At 38.1% G+C, this 25,442-nt stretch overlaps 1 protein-coding gene across 1 annotated transcript in view; it reads left to right on the top strand.

Annotated features, from left to right (window-relative positions):
• The window catches only part of galnt18b (UDP-N-acetyl-alpha-D-galactosamine:polypeptide N-acetylgalactosaminyltransferase 18b), a 98,718-nt gene that overhangs the window by 27,900 nt on the left and 45,376 nt on the right, over window positions 1–25,442 (top strand). The window contains exons 2-6 of the mRNA XM_085178839.1: window positions 8,161–8,356; window positions 12,416–12,582; window positions 19,895–20,078; window positions 21,517–21,714; window positions 21,963–22,077. Of these exons, the coding sequence (XP_085034965.1) occupies window positions 8,161–8,356; window positions 12,416–12,582; window positions 19,895–20,078; window positions 21,517–21,714; window positions 21,963–22,077 (860 nt within the window). The remainder of the gene's footprint in view (window positions 1–8,160; window positions 8,357–12,415; window positions 12,583–19,894; window positions 20,079–21,516; window positions 21,715–21,962; window positions 22,078–25,442) is intronic.

Here is a 25,442-nt window from a genome sequence, read left to right as displayed (position 1 = left end):
GGTGTCACACCTAGCATGAGCTTGGTGTTGGCCAGTCTGCTACTTAAAGTGAACAAAAAAGGTCTCTAAAACCCTGAGAAATATACACCATATATTCATCACAAAACAAAGCTTTTCATCAGTTAAGTTATTTTAGGACTATATAAGGTTATGAGAATATTCTCCATCCATCCACTCTTGTCCATTTGACAGTTTGCAAGGTCTTAGATATACTAAGGATTTTTTAAAGGACATTTTGTCATCGTATTGATTTGCATTAAATAGTTTCAACAGCCTCACCTTTCTTACCAAGTGTACTGTGTACCTTGGGGTTTGAAGGCGCAGGTAAAAAGCTCCCAGTGTCTGCAAGAGCTTTATCAGAGGTCTACATCTGTACCACTGTGAGTTAGCATTGCACAGAAGGGATTTCTATAAAATGATAATGCTTTGTGTTTGACATTCAAAACATTTTCCCTTCACAAGCATGGGGGCATGAGTAAATATAATTTGATAAAATCTTTGTGCATTGTGGGGTGGTTTCATCACTTTGAACTATCTTTAATGGGATCAAATTGAATAATTTAACACGTACTGCTTTTCCTCCCAAAAATTAGACCATGCAGGACCTGGAGGTTTGTTGTTCTCTTTCCGTGACGTCTTTGTTAACTGTTATCTGTTCCCTAACAACTTTTTTTCTTCGTTTAATGATGAGTGTGTTTTGGTTGTATGTGCATATCTTTTTTCCTGCATCTCTCCTCTGTGACTATGGGAGACGGCCGTAACTCAGTTGCCTTGCTGTGCACGCATTGAAAGCACACTTAGTGTTGCACTCCACACAGGGCTGGAGTGCTTCTGGGAAGCTTAGGGAATACTTTCCCAGTCTACACGCACTATGCACGTGCCCTACTCTTTGCCTCAGGTGTTTGGCTGTGCTTTACTTGAATTAGCAGCAGTGTTTGTTGTGCTCAAGAGGAAACCACTCTCCAAACACAAGGTTAAAGTGAGTCACGTGATCTGCTTAATAGAAGAGTCATGTGACACACTTTTAATTGCTTTGGTCTTCGTTCGAACCACTGCAGTAATTGTATTGTGCTATCATATTTGTCAGATGTGATTATGTAGACATACTAAAAAACACCAAGTTGCCAAACTCACTCTGTCTAAACAACACCAACCTGCCCTAACAGCTACTTCTGGGATTCACCGCAGAGGAAATCATCTCTGTAGGCTTAATTAATCACCACCACAAGCAGTCAGATGAATGGGCCTTCAGGCATGCTTGCCCAGATTGAAAGACTTGGAGAAGTTTTACGCAGGCCTTAGCCTAACCACAGAGTTCTCTTATCGAGAGCTGAGACACTTCCTCTGTGCTTCATAGCAGTGAAACAACTGTGGGTTGTATGTAAGTTTCACTGCCTCGGGCTTGTATCATTTTCTGTCTTCTCTCAGCTTGGATGTTGGCTGGCTTTTTGATTTGTAAATGTTTCTCTGAGCATTTTTATAAAATACAGCTACGCCACTGTGATGTATCAAAGATAAATAACTTTGTGTACAATACTGCACCACATTTGATAAATGCAGGAGACATGCCGTCAGCTGGTAGCTTTCTGTGCAGCAAGACAAATACATTCAATCATCAGCTCGTGCTTCAGTGCAATCTATTCCTTGTTACTGCGCACAGTATTTAAAGCATTTAAAGCTCACAGTCTAGTTGGTACATGTGGACATCACATTTTGGGTTGTCTAGACCGAAATACTAAATTTTGTTTTACAAGGGCCTGATATCCACTTACGGGGACATTATACTGCCACTGTTCTATTGAAATTTTAAACAAATATCCTCATATGTGCATCTCATTTTTGTCAGGAACAAAAATCAGGTAAAAAAAAAAAAAAATCTGGAAATTCTTTGTTTTTACATTCATCCGGTCCCAATCAGCCCAAATAGCAAAGAGAAATTAAAAATGCATGCCGTGGAAGAGCTCGGGTCTTACGAGGTTAAAATAGAATAAATATTAAAATGACCTACAGGTTAGATTAGTTACAGGTAATTCCATCTGGACTCAATGCCTCATTTACATTTATAATTTGCATGTTAGGATTTTTAACCTAAAAGTGAAATTTCCTCCATATTTCTCCGCAATATTTTTGCCTTCTTGAGCACAGCACAGAGTAATTTTCAGAACAAGACTGACTGTATAATGCAAGACTGCATTATCACATTTACATGCTGTATTTGTTAACAAACAGTACATTTACACACAAAACAAGATAATTCATTTGGAATCGTATTTCTTGCCCAGTGACGAATATATGAGTGTAATGTTTGCTTTGTTCAACTCTAATTCTGCCTCTATCCTAAATTCTCCAATGTTTACTAGCTTGTCAGCTTTGTCTGTACTGCCTGCTGTTTATTGTTGGGCTAACACACCATGTGTTTGTAGAGTTTTTAAATTTCTTATTTGTAAAAAGAGATATTAAGCTGAAACAGAAATATTCTAAGATGCCCAGAGGCTATTTAGTGAAATTTTTAAGAGACCATTTTAAGGTCAGACTCAGGGTCGAGGTACAAAACTATGATTATGTCCTCATGATAACCAAATGTGTACAGGATAGAAACTGTGTTTTAATTTAACGGAGTATAAACTTTGTATTTTTTTTTCCTTTCAAAGTACAGTAGTATTACCTCCTGCCTTGTCAGAAGAGGTTTTTCGTTCTGTTCATAATGTAATCCTGTTACACCTGCTTCCCCTTCATATTGTTGTATTTAATCTGCTCATGAATATTAACCTTTCCCAATCTGCTTAAAACACACACACACACACACACACACGTCTGTAACCTGTCTTTTGTATGCAGTCTCAGTGAGGAGTCACCCCTCACTTCTCTTTGGGTATTTGAGAGTTCTTAGTTTATTTTGCTCACGTTTTATTGGTAAAAATAATAATAATAGTCTTCAGTTAATAGAATACTGTAGCTGTATTTAAACAGCTTAAAAATGAATAAATCTGAACTTTGAAAATTTGATTAAATGAAGAAATTATTTTTGTCACTCTTCTACTTTTTAATAACCATACATGAATGTTTACGTATGGTAGGATGTGAATTATCCCTGATAGCTGCAGTCTTTCAGCAGGGAGCTGAAATACTGAAGGTTTATAATGGAAATTGACTCTTTTTTATTGTTCTATAGTTTCACTATGCTGCAGGGCACTTATGCCTTCTCTTAATGAAATTATTAACACATGATACGCCAGAACCTCTTTTCATTAGATTTCATTTCCTGCTGATGAGGCCATTTTAATTTACAATATGTTATTATTAACCATGACACAGAGGCAATTTTTTATAACGTTAATTATTTTCTGACTATTTTTTTCCGCCTCGAGAGTCCCTCTGTTTGCAATCACGTTTTCTTAATATTACTAACAGCCTCAGTTTTCAGACCCGTTGCACACTATTCACTGAAATGAAAAAAGTGTTTTAATAAGTGTATTAATAAGCATCACAGAAAATATTTTGGGATTAGGTATTGCAAGTATAATTGTAAGTGTTGTAAGTATTGCAAGTATAGCTTGAAAACTTTTATTGTGTCTCTTTTGAGACATGTCTACATAGAACAAACATTGCTGGTTTAATCATCTTAGCCTGTAATTCTTCTTTTTTTGTCATTTTTTCTTTTTTTGTCATTATGTGTTATCCCTGCGACAGACCATCCATCCCTCCATGGGGATGGTTACTTGATTTAGGTTACTCAAAATGGTTCTTGGGTGGCTGCATTAACTTATTTCCCTTGTCACCATTCATATCTTTTCTCTTCTCCCTCAGCACTCAGCGTTATGTATGCTTTGCCTGAATGCTGGAATTTACCACATAAACATAAACCTCACAACAACAAATAAATAAATATTTTAAAGACTTCATCACAGATTAATCCTTCTGAATTTCTGCTATATCGGAATATAAAATAAATATTTAGAAATATAAATAAATATTTTAAAATATAAATAAATATTTTTTATTTTTATTGAGCCAGTAGTGGTAGCAATCTGACAAAATATAGCTATCAAAACAGTTCAAATTGAAAATACAGACCATAGGATAAGCCTGTATGCCGATGATATATTACTTTTCCTTACGAACTCACAAACCTCTCTCAGAAAGACGATCACACTTATAGATAAGTTCTTATCCATATCATACTATTCCATCAGCAGTTTTGCCTCTGAATTGCAATTTGAAAAACACCACCACCACCCCACTACAGTCAGGTAACATTAGATATCTAGGTATATATGTTTCTGCCAGGCGCCTCTCAGTTGCCACCATGAAAATTATGATTTTGCCAAAAATAAAAAATAAAAATTCTCAGTTATCCCTAATAAATCCCCTTTACTTGGTTTAAATCACTAGACTCTGTGGAAAAGTAAAAATCTCTAATTTGCCTTTCATAAGCTCCAGTATTAAGCATCAAAACTGCTTTAAAAGCCTTAACATAAAAATCTTTCTGACAGCCTGGTGGGACATCTTAAAAATAACTAAATGTTCATTTTCCCATGTAAACTAACACACATTTGGAACAATCCAGATATCTGTCAGGAAAAGAAAATACTAAAGTTTGCATCGTGGCATGAGAAAGGGATAAAAAATCTAGAACATGTTATATGGGAAATCTTATGGGCCTTAAACACTCAAACATATGCACCCACTGCAAAGAGAACTCTGCTGAGAACTGTATGCATGATATATGGTCCTACACGCCTGTCCAGAGGTTCCGGCAGAGGCAGGAAAGCTCGCCTCTTCTGGGTGGGTCCAGGTGCACGACCTGGGGCCCTGGGATTGTAGGTAGCAGACAGTTGGTGCTGCAAGCCATCTCCTCTGTTCAAGGATGATCGTTCACAGTGGACACAATGGATGACACTGTGGAGCCCATGGCACATCCTTGTTTTTTGTCTGTAGAAACCCTCACTGTATTTAAAATATGTGGTGGTAAGGCAGAGGTCTAACAGTGGGCAAATCTGATCAGGGCCAAAGCTAGTTCTGTCTTCTAAGGAGCTGTCTTGCTTTAGTCATTTTCTGACAGTCTCCACTGCCTCAGTTGTATATCTGCAAGTAAAGAGTGAAACCACATCAAAGGACATTACGGTTTCTTCTGGATTCAGTATAACCCACATAGCAAGCAGGTCTGGCCCGGATCTGGTACCAAGCCGGCACTGCTGGCTGACTTCTGGCATGATAAGACGTATGTTATCCACATATGGGCCAGGCCTGGCATAGATGGTACTGCCTATGTGATGGCATGCCATATCTGGCTCGATTGTGGTTTGGTTTATGTGGCCCAGGCCTATAGAAAACAGGTCTGGCCCGGATCTGGCATCAAGCTGGCACTTCTGACTGACCGGTGTCATGGCAGGGTGTATGTCAACCAGATGTGGGCCAGGTCTGGCAATGATGGCACTATTTATGTTCCTATCTTCCTATTTTTGTTAGAAGACCCAAATGCCATGTTGCAATACTATACTGCTATGGTAGCCAACATTTCAAATGCAGGTTCGACAGGTTTGTGAGTGTACACTTTATCCAAAACCTAGTGACGGTTTACTCATGTTTACCACCTACTGATCGAAAGGTTAGTGGTTTGATCCCTGGCTCCTCCAGTCTGCATGTCAAGAGTGTGAATGTGTATGAATGTAGTTAGGAAGCACTGACTTTGGAGAAAGTGTGTAAATGTGGCATGTTATATAAAGTGCTTTGAGTAATCCGGGACACTAGAAACCACCATTTGGTCTTAGAACTGAGAGGTGAAACGTCTTCAAGAAACCTACAGAAGTCCAGTCACTTTACTCTGCAAGCTCCTTAGATTACTGTGACCTGGATGACTTAGAGCCTACACATACATTGTTGCTTTATGTACCTGTGCATTTTCAAATGTTTGCGTTCCACACAGCAAATTCAAAAGTGTTAAATGTTTTGGTGTTAGTAGTCTTAGAGTTAATTTTACTCTAAGTAGAGTCACATTCTTTTAATGTAACTCTGAGGTGTAAAATGATAGTAGTTAAAATCGAGTGTTAAAAATGAGTGTTTCTATTTCAAATCTGGAGGTGTTACAATGGAAACATTAACTCTTGACCTCTTAACTCTGAACTCCTACAGGGGCTATGACACTAATAGAGTAAATTCACAGACTCCGCCCCCAGCACGGCTCCAATCGAAGCTGAAGTGAAGCCGTTTCAGAACATTTTGCTCTACATATTTGAGTTGTTTGCCATGCTTGGTAAGTCATGTTTTCAAAGATTGTTTCAATTATTGTTATTAGCTTTTACTTCTGTGGCTCTTTGGAGTTGAGACAAAGCTGTGTGAAAGGCATTAGCCGTGTTGCTCGCTGATAGCACCGCTCGCTGTTTTAGCTAGCTGAAAGGTATTGTTTGCGGGGAAATACCACAGCCTTGAAAAAAAGCTTGCATGTGAATTTTCAGTCAAATTTCTTGGTCAAATACACTTAAAACAATGTCTAGAATGTGAAATGTTGATATAATGGTGCTACTTGAAGCCTGAAAACGATCTCCCATAAAAAACGAGCAAACAGCAGTAGCAGATGTCCCGACTGAGTTCTACGTTAGCACTTAGATTCCTCCAGAGTTTTGTGCACACGGTTTAGGTAAAAATGAAAAAGGTTGAGGTTTTACATTTAGTTCAGTATTACCTGTTGTCTGTGTCCTTGTCTTTTGGGAAAATACTTTACACAAGTAATGGCTCAAAAAGGATTCCTTTTTTTTTTTTACTGTGCTTCAATTAATTTGTGCCATTAATTAGTGTCAACTAATTTTTATTCAATCTCCACATAGGATGTGCTTGTGAAGATGGAATATGGGGGAGAGCAGAAGTGCGTTGAAGTTCCACAAAGTGATGAATGAAGGACATGCATATTGTATTTTGTATTTATTGAAATAAGTGATGAGAATGCTGTTATTTGCATTTACCAGCTCACCTATGTCAGACCTTTTGATAAACGAAATTCTAATGAAAGTGAGAACATGTACACTGTTACATCTTTAGAAAATGTTTTGAAATTGTGGTGCACAGTTCAGAATAAATGTTTTTCAAAAACCATTGCGTCTTTTTAGTAAATGTTTATTTCCAAAAGAAATTTCTAGAAGTTCAGAACAGTAAAATTCCCGCTTTTTAGAATTAATTAGAAGATAACTCTTACGTAGTTAAACTAAAATACTCTTTGAGAGTTAATATATAAACTCTTAACACCAAGTGTTAAATTATCAACTCCAGACAGATTTGGTGTTTAACACTAAATCAGAGTTAACATACCAACTCTCCAAAAAGAGTTAAATTAACACTCTCTGGTGTGGACCCATATAGACACTTTAAAAGTGTTGAAATCAAATCTGACAGTGTTAATTTGGACATGCTGGATTTGCTGTGCAGGTGTTGTATGGTTTTTTTGGTTTTTTTTTTACAGATGCAGCAGCTGTCCATTTCTAGTTGTACTTCATCCTTTTATTATGTCTTCCCCAACCCCTCCTCTTTTTTTGCCTGTCCCGCCTTAAACATTGTCATACTGTATACCACATATAATGTAATAACTGAAATAACAGAAATAGAAATAAAGAAATAAACAGATAAACCATGAACAAGAGGAGCCTATAGAGAATTTATAGAGCTGGTCTTGGAAAAGCAAAATGTGTTTGGCACAGCAGTGCATATAATTCTGATTGATAAAACTGCCGAACAGGACAGGATTTAAAAGGAAAGGGAGAAAAAAACTATGAAAGAAAGGTTGTGTCTGTTGCTGTAGGCAAATTGGTTTCACTTTGTCCTGTCTGTGTAGGTCAAACAGCAAAGTCAGCTACAGCGCAGCTCAGCAACTGCTGGGACAAACTGAATCTTTTTCTCGTGTTCAAGGACACGAGAGAGCTTCTCATCATCAGCATGAACTCTAGCATTTCTGTTGAAGGACACTCAGCCAGTCTTTTTAAATAACAGTTCACCCCCACCTGCAAACATACATTACAACACAAGGAAAACAACATTAATCATAGGGATTATATTAGCTTATCGTTTTTCACTATTCCTTAAATATCCAGTTATGCAAACCTCACAGGTAGGTTGACAAGTTGGAGTGGAGTAGACAAATATTTATGTTATTTGTCTTTCTATCCTTCATAGAGACTCCAGGGAAGGACGACGATGGTCAGCCGGATACGTCATTCTCTGACTCGTCACTGTTTGCTCACTGGGGTCAAGAGCTCAGTCCAGACAACCGGCGAGTGGCTCTGAAGCAGTTCCAGTACTATGGATATAATGCCTACCTCAGTGATCGTCTCTCTTTAGACAGGCCAATAGCAGACCTCAGGCCTGATGGGTAAGACTGGTACAAAAATGTTCAAACACTGCCTACGTGCTAGATTCCTAGATTACATGCTGACTTTAGATGTAAAGTGTTGCTTTTAGTTTAATTCTATCCTACCATCATTTTTTTAAAACAACCAGAATTGCAGTTGGAGAGTGAGCATGTGCTCATATTTAATGTTTGAAATTTGGTCGTTTAATTCTATGCGAGTATATATGTCTCTCCAGCTGCAATGAGATGCATTGAATTAGATGTAGTATGCAATAACATATTTTAAAAAATATGTATGCATGTATGTATGATACACATTTCACATGTATCAATGATGAAGGCAACTTATCACATTAATGAGCATGGGTGCAAACTAATGGGGCACACAATGCAGATCCTGGGGGCTTCTTTATTTATACAAAGGGAAACACAAAACCCAGGTGACAGGTTCTTGAGACAGGTACATTTATCCTAAAATGTAACGCAATGAGTTTTTCTCACTAATTCTTTGCAACTTTTCACATGTAAAAATTATGATACATGTGATACATACACAGTTATGATTTCTATTTACCGGTCACTTTAGTAGGTACACCTCGCTAATACTGGGTTGGACCATCTTTTACCATAAGAACTGGCTTAATTCTTTATGGCATCCTACCACATTCCATACATTACAGTGAACTCACTTTCATGTTCAAGAAACTAATTTGAATTCACTTTGAACACGGTTGGCTTTCCTGCTGTGAGCAGCCATCAGAAAACTGTACTGTGGTCACACTGTGGTCATAAAGAGATAGATGTAGTCAGCAACAATACTCAGGCTGTGGAGTTTAAATCATTCTCAGTTGATGCTAAGGGGCCTTAAGTGTGCCAAGAAAATATCTTCCACATTATTACACCACCAAAATCAACCTGAAGGCAGAATGGATTTATGCCCGTTTTTATGCAAAATTCTGACTCTATTGTGCAAATGTCATAACAGTCAGCCTTTTGTTAATCTTCTGTTGTCCAGTTGTAGTGAGCTTGGGTATATTGTAGCCTCACTTTCCTGTTTTTAGCTGACAAGAGTGGCTCTCTTTCTGGTCTCTGCTGCTGTAGAACATCTGCTTCAAGGTTAGACATGTGCATTCAGAGATGCTCTTCTGCATATCTTGGTTTTAAATTAATGTTTTTTTGAGTTATTGTTGTGTTCTCTTTTTTAGCTACTGATACAGGGTTTAATTAAGCTATCTGCAAAAAAATAGACTCCAATGAGTCATCATAGCAGAACAGAATCCTAGCAGTGATAGAAATTCGGACAGGACTAGACTTGGTGGCATCGAAGGTGAGGGTAAGAGACAGAGAGGGGGAGGAGTCTGAACAGTAGAATGACAAACAAGCACTAAGAAAGCAGAATAGAGGCTGATTGGCAGTGATGTTGATGATTTGGTTAATTAACCAAAGAAAAGATATGTTTACATGTGTGCATTATGTCTATAAATTTGTACATGCATTTATTTTAATATATTGGCCCTTGAAATGTAATAGCTTAGAGCTATTTGTGAGAGATTACTGCTCATATGTAAAACTTCCGGCACATTCAAAACAGTTCCCACATACAGGATTCCCTTTTGTGGGATAAATTTTAGGAATTCTATTTTAGCTTTGTTATTAAAACTGAATGAAAACAAGAAGTACGGGCAATGTCATCTTAAAATTATTTAAAAACTACAAAAAATACTTCCTAATTAAAGAAACACAATCAAAGTGCTTGCAACTTGCATATTGACCGGTTATCCGGTAATTGTAGTGCAGCTTAATGAAGAGATTAATAAAATACTAGAATTTCACTCATTAAAACTGGAGCGCAGATGTATTGGACAGGTTGTACCACAGAGTAGATACAACACCACAAACACAGAGGTCAAATTCACCCATCAGTCAAAGCAGTCAGAATAACTACACCCCTATCTTGAAGCCTTAATATTAATACTACTTAATCGCTTAATATTAATATAAATTGGAATATTAAGTGAACTAAAATGTTCCCTTTCATACTTTCATAGTGGTTATGAAAGTACGAAGGGGAAAATTAAAGCCCCCTTTTCTTCAGGTAGTTATTTTTACTTTGAAGGTGGGGATTTTGATATTGGAGTTTTTGGGGATTGATTCATATTTGGAAGCTTTGAAGGAGCTTAAATTAGCACTTTGTCTTTAGCTTCCTTTATAAGCCCTGGAGGTTGCAGCTTGGCTGTGAAAAGTAAATAGAGTCATCCTGTGGGGACCATGAACATCTGTTCTAAATTTATGGGCCACAGCGATTGACCAAACAAACAAATAAAAATCCTAAACTGGCAAATGTTGTTCTTCAATTTTTTATTTTTTATTTTCTATTTGGAAAACTGCATTTTCGTAATTCACCCACTAAACTATAAAACATCACAAAACTATGCAATGTTAAAAAAAATCTATAACAGAATCAAATATTTGTAATTTGTGTTAAAAAAAAACATTAAACATTTTTAAAATCTAATACTGATAAACTGATGATTACCTAAGAATTCCCTGATGGTTTTTGTCTCTAATCTCACTGTAAACATCCATGTACTGGCTAAAGAAATCTACACTGGCATTGTGTTCTGATTTTTAGCTCTAATGAAAAATCACTTTGAGTGACAAAGAATTTACAAGGTCACATGGAAAAACACTGCCTCAGTAATTGAAACCCAATGAAGAGTTTACTTTTGCCTAAAGCATGCAACACCACTCACTACCTGCTAATGAGTGAATTATGTTATAGATGCAAGAAAAATGCAGTTTTAACTGAGGTTACAAATTGCCCATTTAAAGGTGCTGGGGCAGCTGGAATGCATATTTATCCCAACAGTCAAAGGTAAAGACTACTATTCTGGAGAAAACCCCAACAATCAAGAAATTCCCCTGTGAGCAAGCACTTAAATGGACATAACACAAGAATCATTCACATCACCAAACGTGATTGTGCACCTTCTTAGCGATGACAAATCAATGAAGGCCACTCCACAGTCCAAAAAATGTGATCACACAAGTTATTTCAAACAAAAATCAGGGGGAAAAAATCACATCGTCACGTTTGGGACCAGACATATGTAGATGGCTCCATGGTGGAGAATAAATGGCGATATAGTGCAAAGATTTATACAGCTTAAAGAACTTTTGGACATTTTCTTCTCCAAACTCAATTCAGAACATTCATTCTTACTGACACTGGCTCTGCACACTCATCTGAGACAGTTCCAGGGAAGACATTAATCACGCATGTTTTGTGTCTCTGTTTCACATTTCCCAAACATTATGCCTGAGCCATGGCTTTCTGCAGATACAAAAAGAAAGGAGAGCATGATGAGCATGGACAGCAATGGGGTTTTGTTGAATTTTTCTGAGGGTTGTAGAAGCAAATAAAATAGCACAGTCCTAACCCAATTCTCTTCTTTTTCATTAAATTAAATGTTAATTTCTAGAGGATATTATGGGGAGGTTTTAACTAATTTTGCTACTGTTGTTAATGAGGTAGTAGTTGTTTGTGAACACAGGAGCCATAGAACCATACAGATAAACACCTGGGTCATTTAAAAATACCTCTGTTCAGACTGAAAGCTATGTTTCCCGGACTTTTATTGGCATTTTGTGTAGCTTCCTCTTTCTGCAAATCTTGGAAACAGACATTTAGTTTCCTTTCAGGAGAAGAAGCTGGACTCATTATTCACAATGCAAATGTCAACATGTGGTGACAGAAAACAGTGTTTTGAAAGAGAAAGAGAGGAGCGGGAGATTGATGACAGACCTTACCACTTTTCTTTTCTTTTATTTTCCCATTTGCATTGCAGAGCACCAGCAGTGCACTGGCACCTGTATTTGTTAGATTAACCATAAACCAGTGACAACATTTATGCGTTGATAATCGGATATAAGGTTCTGATAGTCTGCCAAGAAGACACTTTGGCAAGAAACCTGACAATATCTCACTCTCAAGCGGGATAGTGTCAAACGTGTCTGTTAATCATTTAGACAAGCTGAAGGTCTAAACGTTGCCTCTTATTTGTTATTTGTCCTCCACAGGTGCAGAAACATTACTTATCCCTTGAACCTCCCTCAAGTGAGCATTGTGTTCATTTTTGTGAACGAAGCCTTGTCTGTCATTCTGCGGTCTATTCACTCTGCCGTCAACAGGACACCTTCCCACCTGCTCAAAGAGATAATCCTGGTGGATGACAACAGCAATAATAGTAAGTACCCACATTTTATGTAACAGAAATTGACTGTTTGTCTAGCTGTAGCTCAGAAGCCGCAAACAGGCAATAGATGCTTTCCAGCTAGATTGAAGTAATAGGCATGGATTTGCAATTAGGGTGACACTTTGTCTACTATGCATTTCTAAGAGTTTTATGTGGTTTGATCACAAGTGCAAAAGTGAGTAAGCAGTGTGTTGATCTACCTTTCCCTAAGCTTCCATCTGATAATTGTCTTGTCACATGCAATTACTCCCAAGGTAATGGAGAACACCATCAGATAAAGATATTGTTTTGTTGGGTTACAGGTTGTGTAAAAACCGTGTGGAAGCCCATCCTGGGTGCTATCAGAATAATCTTTCAGCATCTCTCTCTCCTTCTCTGCCTTTGTTGGTTTGGGGAGAGAGCTGAGCAATTCCAGCCAAAGTTGTTCAAAATGACCTTCAACAAAAACTTTTCAGTCTGAAGGGCCTTCTCTTCTAATGTGCATAAGCAAGAGCACAGCGTAAACTGCCACAGATACACTGAGTTTCAATAAAATTACAATAATGCTTTTTGTCAAAGTTTCAAAAGTATCCTCAATAAAATGGCCAATTAGTGATGAGCTCTCAAAAACACAGAGGATACATAAGAATGCAAAGCTGGAAAGGCCAATATAGTTTAAATATCAGTGTTTGCTTGCAGTCAGTATCTGTATTGCTGCTCCTCTGAGGGCCTTCAAACTCCTTTAATGTTAATTAGGAGCTGTGTACACTGGGTTTAACTGATAGATGAATAACACTAATTAGCTGCAAAGCCAGGAAATTTGCCCCAAGGCAGATAACAATCCAGCAAGGTGATGAAGTGTTTGTACATATCTTGTCTGCATTTGCAAACCTAATTCTTACATCTGCATGCATTGGATGTTGAGTAAATACTGTCAGGTCAAAAAGACATTTAATATATGCGTGTAACTACTGAGCTCTGTTCCTTCTGCGCTGCTATCACTGACATGACTGATGTGTGAGATCACTGACAGGTGACTTTAGTCTGCTTTGCAGAGCACAAGATATAGACTTGAAGTCACCTGTGAAAGTGGACCTGATAATTTACAGCAGAAAACTTTAACTACATCACAAAGGCAGAAAGCGGGCTATAAAAAGGTAATGATACTGTGCCAAGGTCATTTATAGGCTTTTCACTTTTAAATAGGCTCTGCACCTTGTAACAGGAACTGAGACAACCATTACGGGCCAATCAACAGGGGAAATACTGGCACTGGGAGGAATATGTTTACCTGAGTCAATAATGCACAACATGGAGCATTGCCTGTAGCCTGCTGGAGCAAAACATAGATCACTGTGGTATGTCTTGATAACTTACCTCAACTCGACTGAATAAGAATTATCTCTCTCCTTCTGGCTGTTACTGGCCATAAAGTTGGATTTATCCAAATGTATCATATAAAAAAATGTAAAACCCAGAAGTCTCATCTCAAATTACAACTAATATTCATTCATATTTCATCAGGTAATTGAGAGCTGGAGAGCAGTTGCCTTCAGTGCCTTCAGAGACCCAAGTCACGCGTTGACATTTTGCTGATGGCATTTCGCCCTGTTTGCTTGAGCACTCCGTCACACTGCGTATGATAGGCCTGGTGTTATCATTATCACCATGACTGTGAATCTTATCTGTGCTAAATGTCGTTAGCCTGTTGACCTGTGATGCTGCTGATAGTGCTGAAAGGGTCATCATCCAAAGCTTACCTCTGAGGCACCCACGGCCTTGCATTAGTCATCGGCCGCTGTCACAGCTCACCTCCAAGCATTAGCATGCAGGAGAACGTGTAGCCATCAAGGGAGAGAAGGGCAAATTGACCTAGCTGATTCCTCCTTAATTGGATAATGTCCCAGCTGTGGGCCGCGAAAGACTTGTCCGTGTAAAAGTAGGGTTTTGAGAGGGTATCGCTTATTAGACAGGCTCAGAGGACTTATGATCCATTCTTTACCCTAAAATGTAATATGTTAGGGTGTAGAGTTCTATGATGAGACACTAACCTGAAAGAAAACGGACAGCAGAAAGAAAAAATCATGCTTATAGTAATGTAAAACTGTTGAAGAAGACTGTCTCTGCAGCATCCATCTAGAAATTCAAAGGCTAGCCTGCTGATTAGCCTCTGTAGGCAACATGCAATCTTTTGCCAAGGTTTCCTGTTCACTCATTTAAGTAAGGAGATAGAGATAGCTAATAAAAAGCTTAAATTTCATTAGAAGATAGTTTTAACTTTGCATTTTAGCAAATATAATGTTCTGCCACACAGACTATTTATGCAAACCTTTCTCAAAAGGGGTTAAAAAAGTATTCAGAAATTTCCGCCCTTGCCTTCATGTAAAAATAGTCATAGGCAGAGATTACTATGGATTTTAACAGTTGTCAAAAACTGCCTGAGTTTTCTGATATATGATAGAGTCTAATATGTTTGTTGGCTAATTAATCCTTTAGTCACAAAAGTTAAATGTAAAGTTCTCAGAAACTAGTGAACTAACCCTAATAGTCTCAGCTCCTTTAAAAACAGAAATAGAAAAACAGTTTGCTAAAGAACTTTCTGGGATGTTTTATGGCAATTTGTTACTGACCAGTAACCACTGACTTAGTGTGGAATGGTTCAGCCCCACATGTGTGCAAAAAGGTTCCAGCAGCTGTTGGAAACCACTGAGATATCCATCAAGCAGTTGCTACAGGTCCAGCCAGTGAAAGCTGGAGGCTACACAAAAGTTATGATATGATCAGAAATAAAAGATTGTATTAGTGTTCAAATTGCTGTTAATATGTACTGCCAAGAATATGTCCAGATATTTTCCTGTTCTTCAAAGCTTACTGAAACGTCCGTACCAGAAAGGTCTTCATCAACGTCTAGAGAATGATAAATAGGCAGTGCCAATTTGTGATAGAACTGTTAGCAATGTACTCTATGTTCACCATATTTTTTTTTTTTTTAGCTATTTTCTTTCTTTTCTTTTTTTTTTAAAACAAACTGCCTTTGGACTTTTTGGCTTGATTGTGGAGGAAGAGCAGTTCTCAGTTGGGTATTTTAAACACTGATTTTCACTACCACTGAGTTGTGCAGTGAGAAATTGCCAAGTGATGCTGTGCAAACTACTCATCAACTGCGAGACCTGTATCCATGACGATTTGCCATCTGCTGTGCAAGCAGTAACTCCTGCTTGCTGATAAATGGTGTTTAGTTTGAACATGCATGAAAGAAACATATAATATTCAAGGCATAGTCAGAAAGGCTCAGTTCATAGAAACATTTATGTAAGTTAGTTAGGATGAAAGATAGATGAGGAAGGAAACAATGACTAAAATCCCATTCATCAAATATCCTTTGCCTGGTTGTGCACGCAATGATATATATGACACAGTCACAGCTAATTCCCTGTGCAGCTAGGAGAAAATCTGAACAAGAGGATTTTAAGCCCTGTAGCCATATGGAAAGCTTTCAAGGTTTGTTCAGGAAAAATTGTTCATTCAGGAAATCCTTTTCTATAACTGTGTTACATCTGACTGAGAATAGGCTAGAGGTGAGCTAAGTGGCAGGTTCTTCTATTTTGCCACTCACCATTAGATTTGCTATTCATCCTCTGAGTGAGAAAAACCTTGACTTTTCTTTGATACTTGTAAATTATGTACTGGAATTAGTGCACGGCTGCACAGTGATGTTATAACCTGTTTTGCTTGTTGTTCGAGTCCAACTCTATCCCAAAGCCCATTGCTTTCCAGCAGAGCCTCAGCCGGATATTGGTCCTGAAAGATTGATGAGCGTTGGCTATCAGCTATTCCTGGTGTAATGAAGTGTGTTTTATTAGGATTTGTTATGAGGAATAAGAGCATCATTCTTATTTTCAGTGCACACACACATTAGTATGTCTTAATTATTGATGGATTAAAACTTATAGATCTGTTGCAGCTGCTTTATTGGCTTTAGCCAAAGTAAATGGAATTATATAGTTAATCTCTCTACTAAATGCCTTTAAACTTGAATTAGTACAAAAATTACTCTGCTTTGAGTTCGAGAAATCTCATTAGGGACAAATTCACATCTCAGTTGTTAGCTGATTGCAGTTAATAAGGAGGTATAGAAACCAACTGTTACTGACTCCTCTTCCTACTGTAATACTCAACATACAGGACATGTAAAATTCCAGTTTCATGTGGCGTGTAGTGCATGTGAGAATTAATGTGCTTTTGAATTATTTATTACCTGGCGGGAAATGGCAGCCGTCCACTGGAATAAATTAAACACACTCTGACTCTTTTCTGTTGAAGCACTCCTGTTTCCACATGTGGTCTGCTTGTAGTCCAGTTTTGGTTGCATGCAGATAAACAGTGTGAATGGAGAGCAAAAGATAGATGGCATTTCCTAAATGCAATCTCAAAACCAACAGATTGCTTTACAAGAGCTTCTTAAAATGTATCTGTATTCGTAAACAATGATTAGTGTGAGAAACAACTATACCCATCATCCAAAAGTTGGCCGTTGCCTACAAAGCATAAGTCAACAAACTAGTGATATATTACAGAATTGAATATGTAAATCTTTTTGTTTTTTACTTTTGTTGCTCGATGACATTTTGTGTCTGGAAAGTGTGAGTGTGCACAAACTGAAATAAGTGGCTCACATTGCGCTCACATTTACAGGTGGGATATCTTATCTATATTATCACTCTTCATAGAGTTTGTTGACATTATATAATTCAGACTCAAGGGTGAAGGCAGGATAGCGGACATTTTATAGAACAGCTTCACGTACCTGTGTATCCCACAGGCCAAGTGGAACTATGATCAAGATGCAAGAAGGTCAACCGTAGCCAAATACATCCAGAAAGTAAGACAGGTGTTGAGAAGCCAGCTGAATGGTAGGAATAGGATCTGAGCCATCAATAAATAAGCCCTATGAGTCATCAGATACTCACCTGGAATACTAAGCTGGCCACAGGAGACATAGATGCCACTGATGTCAAGACGCAAAAACTCCTCACAATTCATTGAGGTTTTAACCCAGAGTCCAGCACTCTGAGGCTCTACGAGCACCAGAAAGAGAGAGGGTGAAGATTTATTAGCATCATAACCTAAATCCTTGAAAAAACACAGAGCATCTGAATACATCTGGAAGATAGTCCCCTGAGATGAGTGCCTCAGGCACTCAGACAGTCAATGATGAGGAACAGAAGGAGGAACTGTGCCATCAGATAGAGGACGGGGCTGACAAGACATCCTACCAGTGGCTAGGAAAGGCCAGCATAAAGGACAGCACAGACACAGAGTGTATGAGGAGTCCACAGTCAGAAGGACCCAAGCTGCAGAATGTCCAAACTTACCCCAGAGACTATCCATCACAAAGTAAGAGGAAAAAAGAGGCAGAGGAGGCAGAACCAAGTAGCTGGGATAGTGTATGGGATCATCTATGTTTATTATAGACTAGAAGTCTCCGACTCCTGATAGGAGACACCAACAAAGGTGGATGTAGTGATGGATCTGGCAATTCCAGTAGACAACATCAGAAAGAATGATTGTTAATAAATAGAAAAGGACCAGGGGCTGAAGGAACAGCTGCAGCAGATGTGGAAGGTAAAGGTCAAAGTGCTCCCAGTGGTAATAGGAGCATAAGAAGCTTTAAAGCTCAACATCAGAGGTCTCTGTCCAGAAAAGTGCAGTCCTAGGAACAGCTAAATAATCCGCCGAACCGTCAAACTCCCAAGTGTCTTGTAGAGGACCTGAGCTTGAGGAACACATGCATCACCACCCCAAGTTCAGCAAGAGGGAGATTTTTTTTAATATATAAAGCAAGACCCCTTATTAACTTGACCTTGGGTGGCAATGTAGTATGCTAGGAATTATGTGATGTCAGCAGACTCTAGTGTGTCCGCATGTGTGTGTGTATAAGAACCTGTGCAATTCTTTGGCTTTGGCTACCATGTTGCTTTACTGTGAATATTAATGTAAAGAAAGACATAATACAATTTTCATACTCCACATATGGAGGAGATGAAGATAATGACTGCTTTTGCAACCCTTGAAAGGATTCCAAAAGAAAAGATGAGCTCTTAGCACTCATTTCTGCTCTTTCTATATCTATTCAATGCTGTGGATTCACTGGATCATATGGTGTGAGACTTATTTACTAACAGTTGTCAAAATTAACTATTAAGTCAGAAGCCAGCAGAAAATAAGGCTGAAAAATATTTCATTTAAAGACCACATATTGGTTTACTGAATGCATTGTCGGACTGTGGGGAATCTTTACATTCCAAGAAAATATGCTGCCTTTATTATCTTTGTAGAGTTGATGAGGACTGGACTGTACAACTTTTGAATAACAGAAACTTTCTTTAACAGAACTTTTTGCTAGCATTATTCATTTAGAAAATCAAACTTATTTTTTCAGATTTCTAAAGCACCTCACACTGCCTCTAATAAAGCCAGCACAGCATAATTTCACGGTAGCCACTTTTTGTCTTCTCGCAGCTGCTTCTCACTCTCTTCAAACTGAAAAGATGGTTAAAACAGTGGGAACACAGCCTCGGGTGATTTATCTAAGGAATGATAAAACACAGTACTGATAAAACTTTTATTTTTTCCCCAGCTTTATCTGGTTGATAGTACAGTACAGAGCTATGATGTAATTTTGCCTTATCACACTGGTCTATGCTGATATTTTACAGCAGACTCAGAAGCTTGGCCTTTTTGAAAGAATTAGTTTCCGTCTCAGTCTGTTTCACTATCCTTGGCATTTTTCTAGTCGAAGCACAAGGTGAACCTGTAAATGTGCTGTTGTAATTTATTGCATTTTTGAGAAAATTACCAAAAATGTGGCTCTCTCAAAACCTTGAAGTAAAATACATATTTATTTGTCATGTAAGCAGCAATGAGTCATATTCTCCATGGTGTGATTCATCACACAATATACAGCTCAGGTAATAATGGAGGTAAACTTTGAATCCAAACATCAAACCACAGACATTTCATCTCCTCCTTCCATGTTTTGAAAAGCATTGCAGGCTGAGTTCTCAATATTGCAATATCCCGTTATGACTGGTAAGCCCCATGGAGGTCTGCAGTGCTGGCTCAAGCTGCTGCCTGTTTGGTCCAGTGATCAAAGCAGTGAAGCATAAGTGCTGCTGGCCTCCGACCAGTGAAATACTGCCCACTGGAGGAGGACATGATGTGTTCTTGTGGGTGGAAGTTTACTTCTAAGTAGCTCTCACTTTTCTTACCCTTTTCAAATGATATCTTCAGACACTGATATGCATTTGTTTGTTTCTTGTAGATGAGCTAAAGGAGAAACTTCATGATTTTGTGTCTGAGACTAACAGCCAACGTCCAGGATTCATAAAGATGGTGCGGCACGACAAGCAGGAGGGTTTGATCCGGTCCCGAGTGAGTGGGTGGAGGGTTGCTACCGCCCCAGTCGTTGCCCTCTTTGATGCCCACGTTGAGTTCAGTGTTGGATGGTGAGTAACTCACAAGTGCAGCATGTGAAAAGCTCAGCTTAGCAGCACAAGAGCGCCGCTTCTTGAGCCATATTGCTCTGTGAGGGTTGATTGTTTCTTTTTTTCAATCGAACCATCAAACTTCCTTTATATAAACAGCAGGTTAGCGCAGGTTCCAAAAGAGTACGAACAGATTCAGCTGAAAAAAATTAAATCATATTTAAAGCTAGATAAAATAAATTAACAAGACATACTGTAAAATAAAAATATAATGTACACATACACAATGTGCATTACAAGCAAGTGGATACAAATTAAGTTACGCTACTGTAGAGTAAATAAAATTGAGAGACAAAAAATTGTAACAAAACTGCACATTCACTTAAATCTAATTTTAGAAATGTATTGTGTATATATTACTTTAAAAGAAAGAAATTTGCTATGTCTTTATAATGAACTAAGTAAATAAAAAATACAGTACGTGATATTCATACATCAAAAAGCCAAGCTGAGTAGTTTTATGTTTACGACTGAATAAACAGCACTTTGGGCTCTTCTCAGGACTCACTCACTCGCACTAAGAGTGGGCCAGAGCATAAAAAAGCTGCATCCCTCCCCAAAGATTTTTGTTCTGCACTTTGAAACGACTGACTTGTGCTAGAGAATGTGAAGAGCCTTAGTGATTCACACAATATATACATTTACATGTACGGCAAGCAAGACAATAAACTTTTGTTCTACCGGCAACAGTAATTTGTATCTTTGTATGACAAGATCACTGAAACACATCAACTAACAGTTAAAAATACAGAGTCCGATATTAAATATGAATTCAAAGGTGCAGGGGTTCTTTGTCAGATTTTAAACCGGCATGTAAGACCCACTTGTGTATGTAGATGTGAAGCATAAAGACCTCACTCCCTTTGGTCAAAATCACATCAAAATTAAAGAATATGATTTTTTAGGGGAAAAAATTGGATTTTAGGTGCCTTAATAAAAATATAATAACAGTTATATTCACATTTTCCACAGTCTTTGAAGGGCACACACATGCATAGATGGGAATTTAGATGTATAGTGATTGTATAAGTGGAGTTTATTGTAATGTATTCATTATAGCAGATCTAACCTCTGTTATAGCTCATAATATAATTTTCAATTTTTCTATGTGTGTGTGTGTTCCTGTTCTTGTGTATTGTGTTAGTTTTCCATGAATTGTATTTTTTGAAAAACTGTTTGGAAAAGAAAAAATGTGTAATTGTGTGTAAACAAATCTTATCTCTTCCTATTTTGATTAAAAAATATAATTTCCATAAAGCTTTGAGATGAGCAATGAACTGAATAAAATTGTTTACTGAACAAATACCCTAACCTGACAAGTGTGGTCATAGAGTCGATGGAGAAAGCACGCAACAACACATACTGACACTGAAATATCTTTCTCTCTCCATATTTACAGGGCTGAACCTATTCTGCAGAGAATTAAAGAAGACAGAACCCGGATAATCTCCCCGTCCTTTGATAACATCAAATATGACACTTTTGAGATTGAAGAGTATCCGCTGTCTGCACAGGGTTTTGATTGGGAGCTGTGGTGTCGCTACCTCAACCCACCCAAGTCCTGGTGGCACAAGGGCAACAAGACTGCACCAATTCAGTAAGAGAACAACATAATTGTGTTTTTAGCCTAAATAAAATAAAATGATTAAATTATTCAAAACACATGTAAATCCTGCTAAAAATGGATTTTATGCACTTCCCTGAACGTTTTACACGTTCTTGGGTCACGCATCTTTTCCTGCCTTCTGTTACTATAGCAACTGTGTCACGCTAACATTATATGTGCAGAGGATAGCAACTGATAAAATTAAAAAAAGCTCATCTTCATCCCCTTAAATCCTTCAGGAGCCCAGGTCTGATTGGCTGCTTTGTGGTGGATAGGCTGTACTTTGAGGAGATTGGTCTGCTCGATGAAGGGATGGAGGTGTATGGGGGTGAAAACGTGGAGCTGGGCATCAGGGTGAGTAATGATGTCACTCCTCTAGCTATGGGCCATTGTTCATTCAGGTAATGTGTGGAAAATTAACTATGATAATGAAACTTAATGGTTGTTAGGAGCAAGGTCGCTGAGGTCTTCACTCACTGGTTCATATGTAAAATGCTAAACTCATAAGCCTTACCTTGGAAAGTGTAATTTGGCTTCAAGCAATGGTCTCTGTGCATTTAAAAATTGTGTGGGGGAAAGAAATATGAAGCAGCCTTTGGGGTTATGTAGAATATCCATTATACAAACTGTCAACACTGTGTCTTTTTGCTGAATGCTACTGTTTTTAATCTCAAAACTAGAGAACTGTAAAATAAGGCTGCCACTTCAAATTACTGCTGATAAAAACATTCTTTGGAAAGTTTTAGAAATATATAACTCACAAAACAATCTCCCTTCATGGCACACATAGTAGTAGTAGTAGCAGTAGTAGTAGTAGTATCACACTGCCAACTCCTGTTGGTAGGTGTTCAGTTGGCCATGTAACCTACTGTACATCTATCTCTGAATGCACTGACTCTAACTCATGGCATAGTGAGTTGGTGGCATCTTCTCCAACACGTGAGCAGCAACAAGCTCATGAATTTCAATCGCCGGGACATCTGAGTTAAAAGTGTTCTGGAGCTGCTGTGCTCTGCTTGCAGGTGCCTCTTGACACGTGAAGTACAGCTCTTCGGCTGATGAACATTTAAACATTTTTCATCAGCCAGGCACAGTTTGCATTTTACTGTGATGTACTTCTTGTCTTTTTCACCCACAAAATGTAAAGGCTATCTATTCTCCCATCTCACAAGCAGACTGTCTCAGGACTATATGTGTTACTATCCTTATAAGAGAAGAATAGAAAGCGAAACCAAGCATATTTTTGAAGAATATGTTTTGTTTTGTTTTGTTTTTAAGGAGCAGGGAAATTGGGAAAAATATTATATTGGCATATTGCTTATTTGGAAAATTTAAACTGCAAAAACTAACATTTTACTTCTCCCATTACAATAAAAAAATGCGAACACTGTCCTAGACTTAGCCTAGCTTGGCTCGAATTAGCTGCTTTGTGTTTATTGTTACCTTATCAAGGCACAGAGATCATTTCTGGTATGTATAACAATACAAAATAAAATTCTCTTCCTTTTTTTTGCATAAATTTACAACAAGAAAAATAGTAGAAAAACAGGGAGGCCATGCATTGCAAATGGTGAGATGATTTGACTGGAACAAGTGACTCGAGCAGAGGGAATTATCCCTTTTTTCCTACTGTACCTGGAATACACTGTGACATATTCCCTCATGTAGATTTAGCTAGAACAAATGATCACTACTAATGAATTCTGAAGTCTGAATGATCACCTTCATGCCCCGGCGATCCCTCTGAAGCACATGTGAGACTGTGATAGCAACCGTGTGTGAACAGAATGCTGACATTGTTTAGAGCAGAGAGATGCACCGTGTCTGCCGTTGAGTTGCGTCCTTCTAACAGTGCTTTAATTAATTTGTACACCCTCATCAGCTTTGTCTGGGAGCTGAAAATCGCTTTTGTGTGCATTCACTTCAGCAGAACCAAAAGCAGATGGGCCAGAGCTAGAAGTACCCTCTAGCTGACGATAGCACACATGTACTATACCAAGATCATTAATGCAGCTATCAGCCGGTTTATTAAAAGCAAGAAACGAGGGACAGCTCCTCTTCAACTGCACTCTCCCTGGATTTTTTTTTTTTTTTTTTTGTGAGCAGGAAATGGAGACAAGTTTTTGACAGGATGCTGAATGTAGAAATATCCATTCATTTTTTTGCATCTCTGTCATTAATATCCACTAATGACAGAGATGCAATCATCAGTAAAGAAGGGAGATTAGTCCTGCAAGTCATTATATGCTTTTAGAATTCCCAAGTCTGATAATAGCCCCAGTGCCTGATTCATAGCTGAACACATTGATGATTTTATCACATATATTATAACCCATCGCTTTGCCTTCTTGCTTTATTATCTTAGCTTTGAGTTCAGTCTTTGTCCACCATGTTGTTTACTTCCATGGTTATAATTGACTGAAGGAACTTACCCTTGCTGGGAGTTAAATGCAGTTTATAGTTCTGCAGCATTTTTGAGGGTGAGACAATGAGCTTAGAGCTACAAGTCTGAAGGACCCTGGCTTGGCCCCAGATTAACAGTCCCATAGAGCCCCAACAGGGTCTGTTTGTCTGTCTGCCTGTCTGTCTGTAGCGTATTGGTCATGCCTCCAGACCACCTGCCAGCATGCAGACTGGCTGCTGACGAATCCTCAGAGACACAGTCAAGCCAGGCCAAAAACTGCAGGCTTTGGCTGGGGTTTTAAAGGGCTTGTGCTCTGTAGAGTGAGGTTTGAATGAACTGCTGTTCTATGATCACATTTGGTCACAACGCAGAAGCAAAATATTTGACTATCTGGATGTGTTGTTTTCATAAATGGCATCTTATGTGTATAACTGAAGGGGGATGCATGTCATCGTGCCTATGAACAGGGGATTATACATTTCTGCCATATGTGAAAAAATCCAGCATCATGTGCTTCATATAAGGTTTTTATTTTATGCTATTTAACATGAGAGCTAGATTCTTTTGTTCTGGTACACATTAGAATAAAAAAAACTGTTTGATTAAATCCAGTACCAGTCAAATGTTGGGACACACCTGAGGACATTTCTCTTTATCTGACAAGTTTACAACCGTGATGCATAGTCCATATAAAAGAGTATTTGACTATTATACACAGTGAGCAGTCAGTGCGCTAAATCCATCGTAACTGTATTTTGTTAAATGTAAATTGAATGCAGTTTGTTCTGAATATGTAAAATTCATAACATAGAATATCAGGGATGTTTAGAAGTAAGGCATTTTACAGGGAAATCCGTAATTAACCCAGATTACTTTTTGGTTCAAGATGAATCTCTAGTTTAGTTTTCCTCTCTCCTGGCTGTTCATGATTTACCCCAAATAATTATTTACCAAAGTAAGCCAGGAACAAAATATACACATCTTTAGTAGAATGTACAATTGTCTGTTATGAATCAGTTCAAAGTTATTTAAAGCAGTTTAAAGTCAATGTTTTGCAGAAACTCCAACAAAACAAAAAGGTAATCCAGATTCAGAAGTCAAACAGAGCAGGAGAACAGATAATCTTATTTATACTAAATATCTTCATACATCTTTTCGACTTTACCAAATCCCCAGTAAAAACTTGAATTTACATTTTGAGTGCCCACCAAAGACTGAACGGACACCACTTTTACAAATGCACATTTTCATTACATTATATATGTATTTATAACTAGTATCACATAATGCATTGCAATTTCTAATTGCCATCTAC

Source organism: Neolamprologus multifasciatus, chromosome 1 (assembly GCF_963576455.1).
Source record: "Neolamprologus multifasciatus chromosome 1, fNeoMul1.2, whole genome shotgun sequence".
Classification (NCBI taxonomy): Eukaryota; Metazoa; Chordata; class Actinopteri; order Cichliformes; family Cichlidae; genus Neolamprologus; species Neolamprologus multifasciatus.
This window is presented reverse-complemented; position numbering and strand designations above follow the sequence as displayed.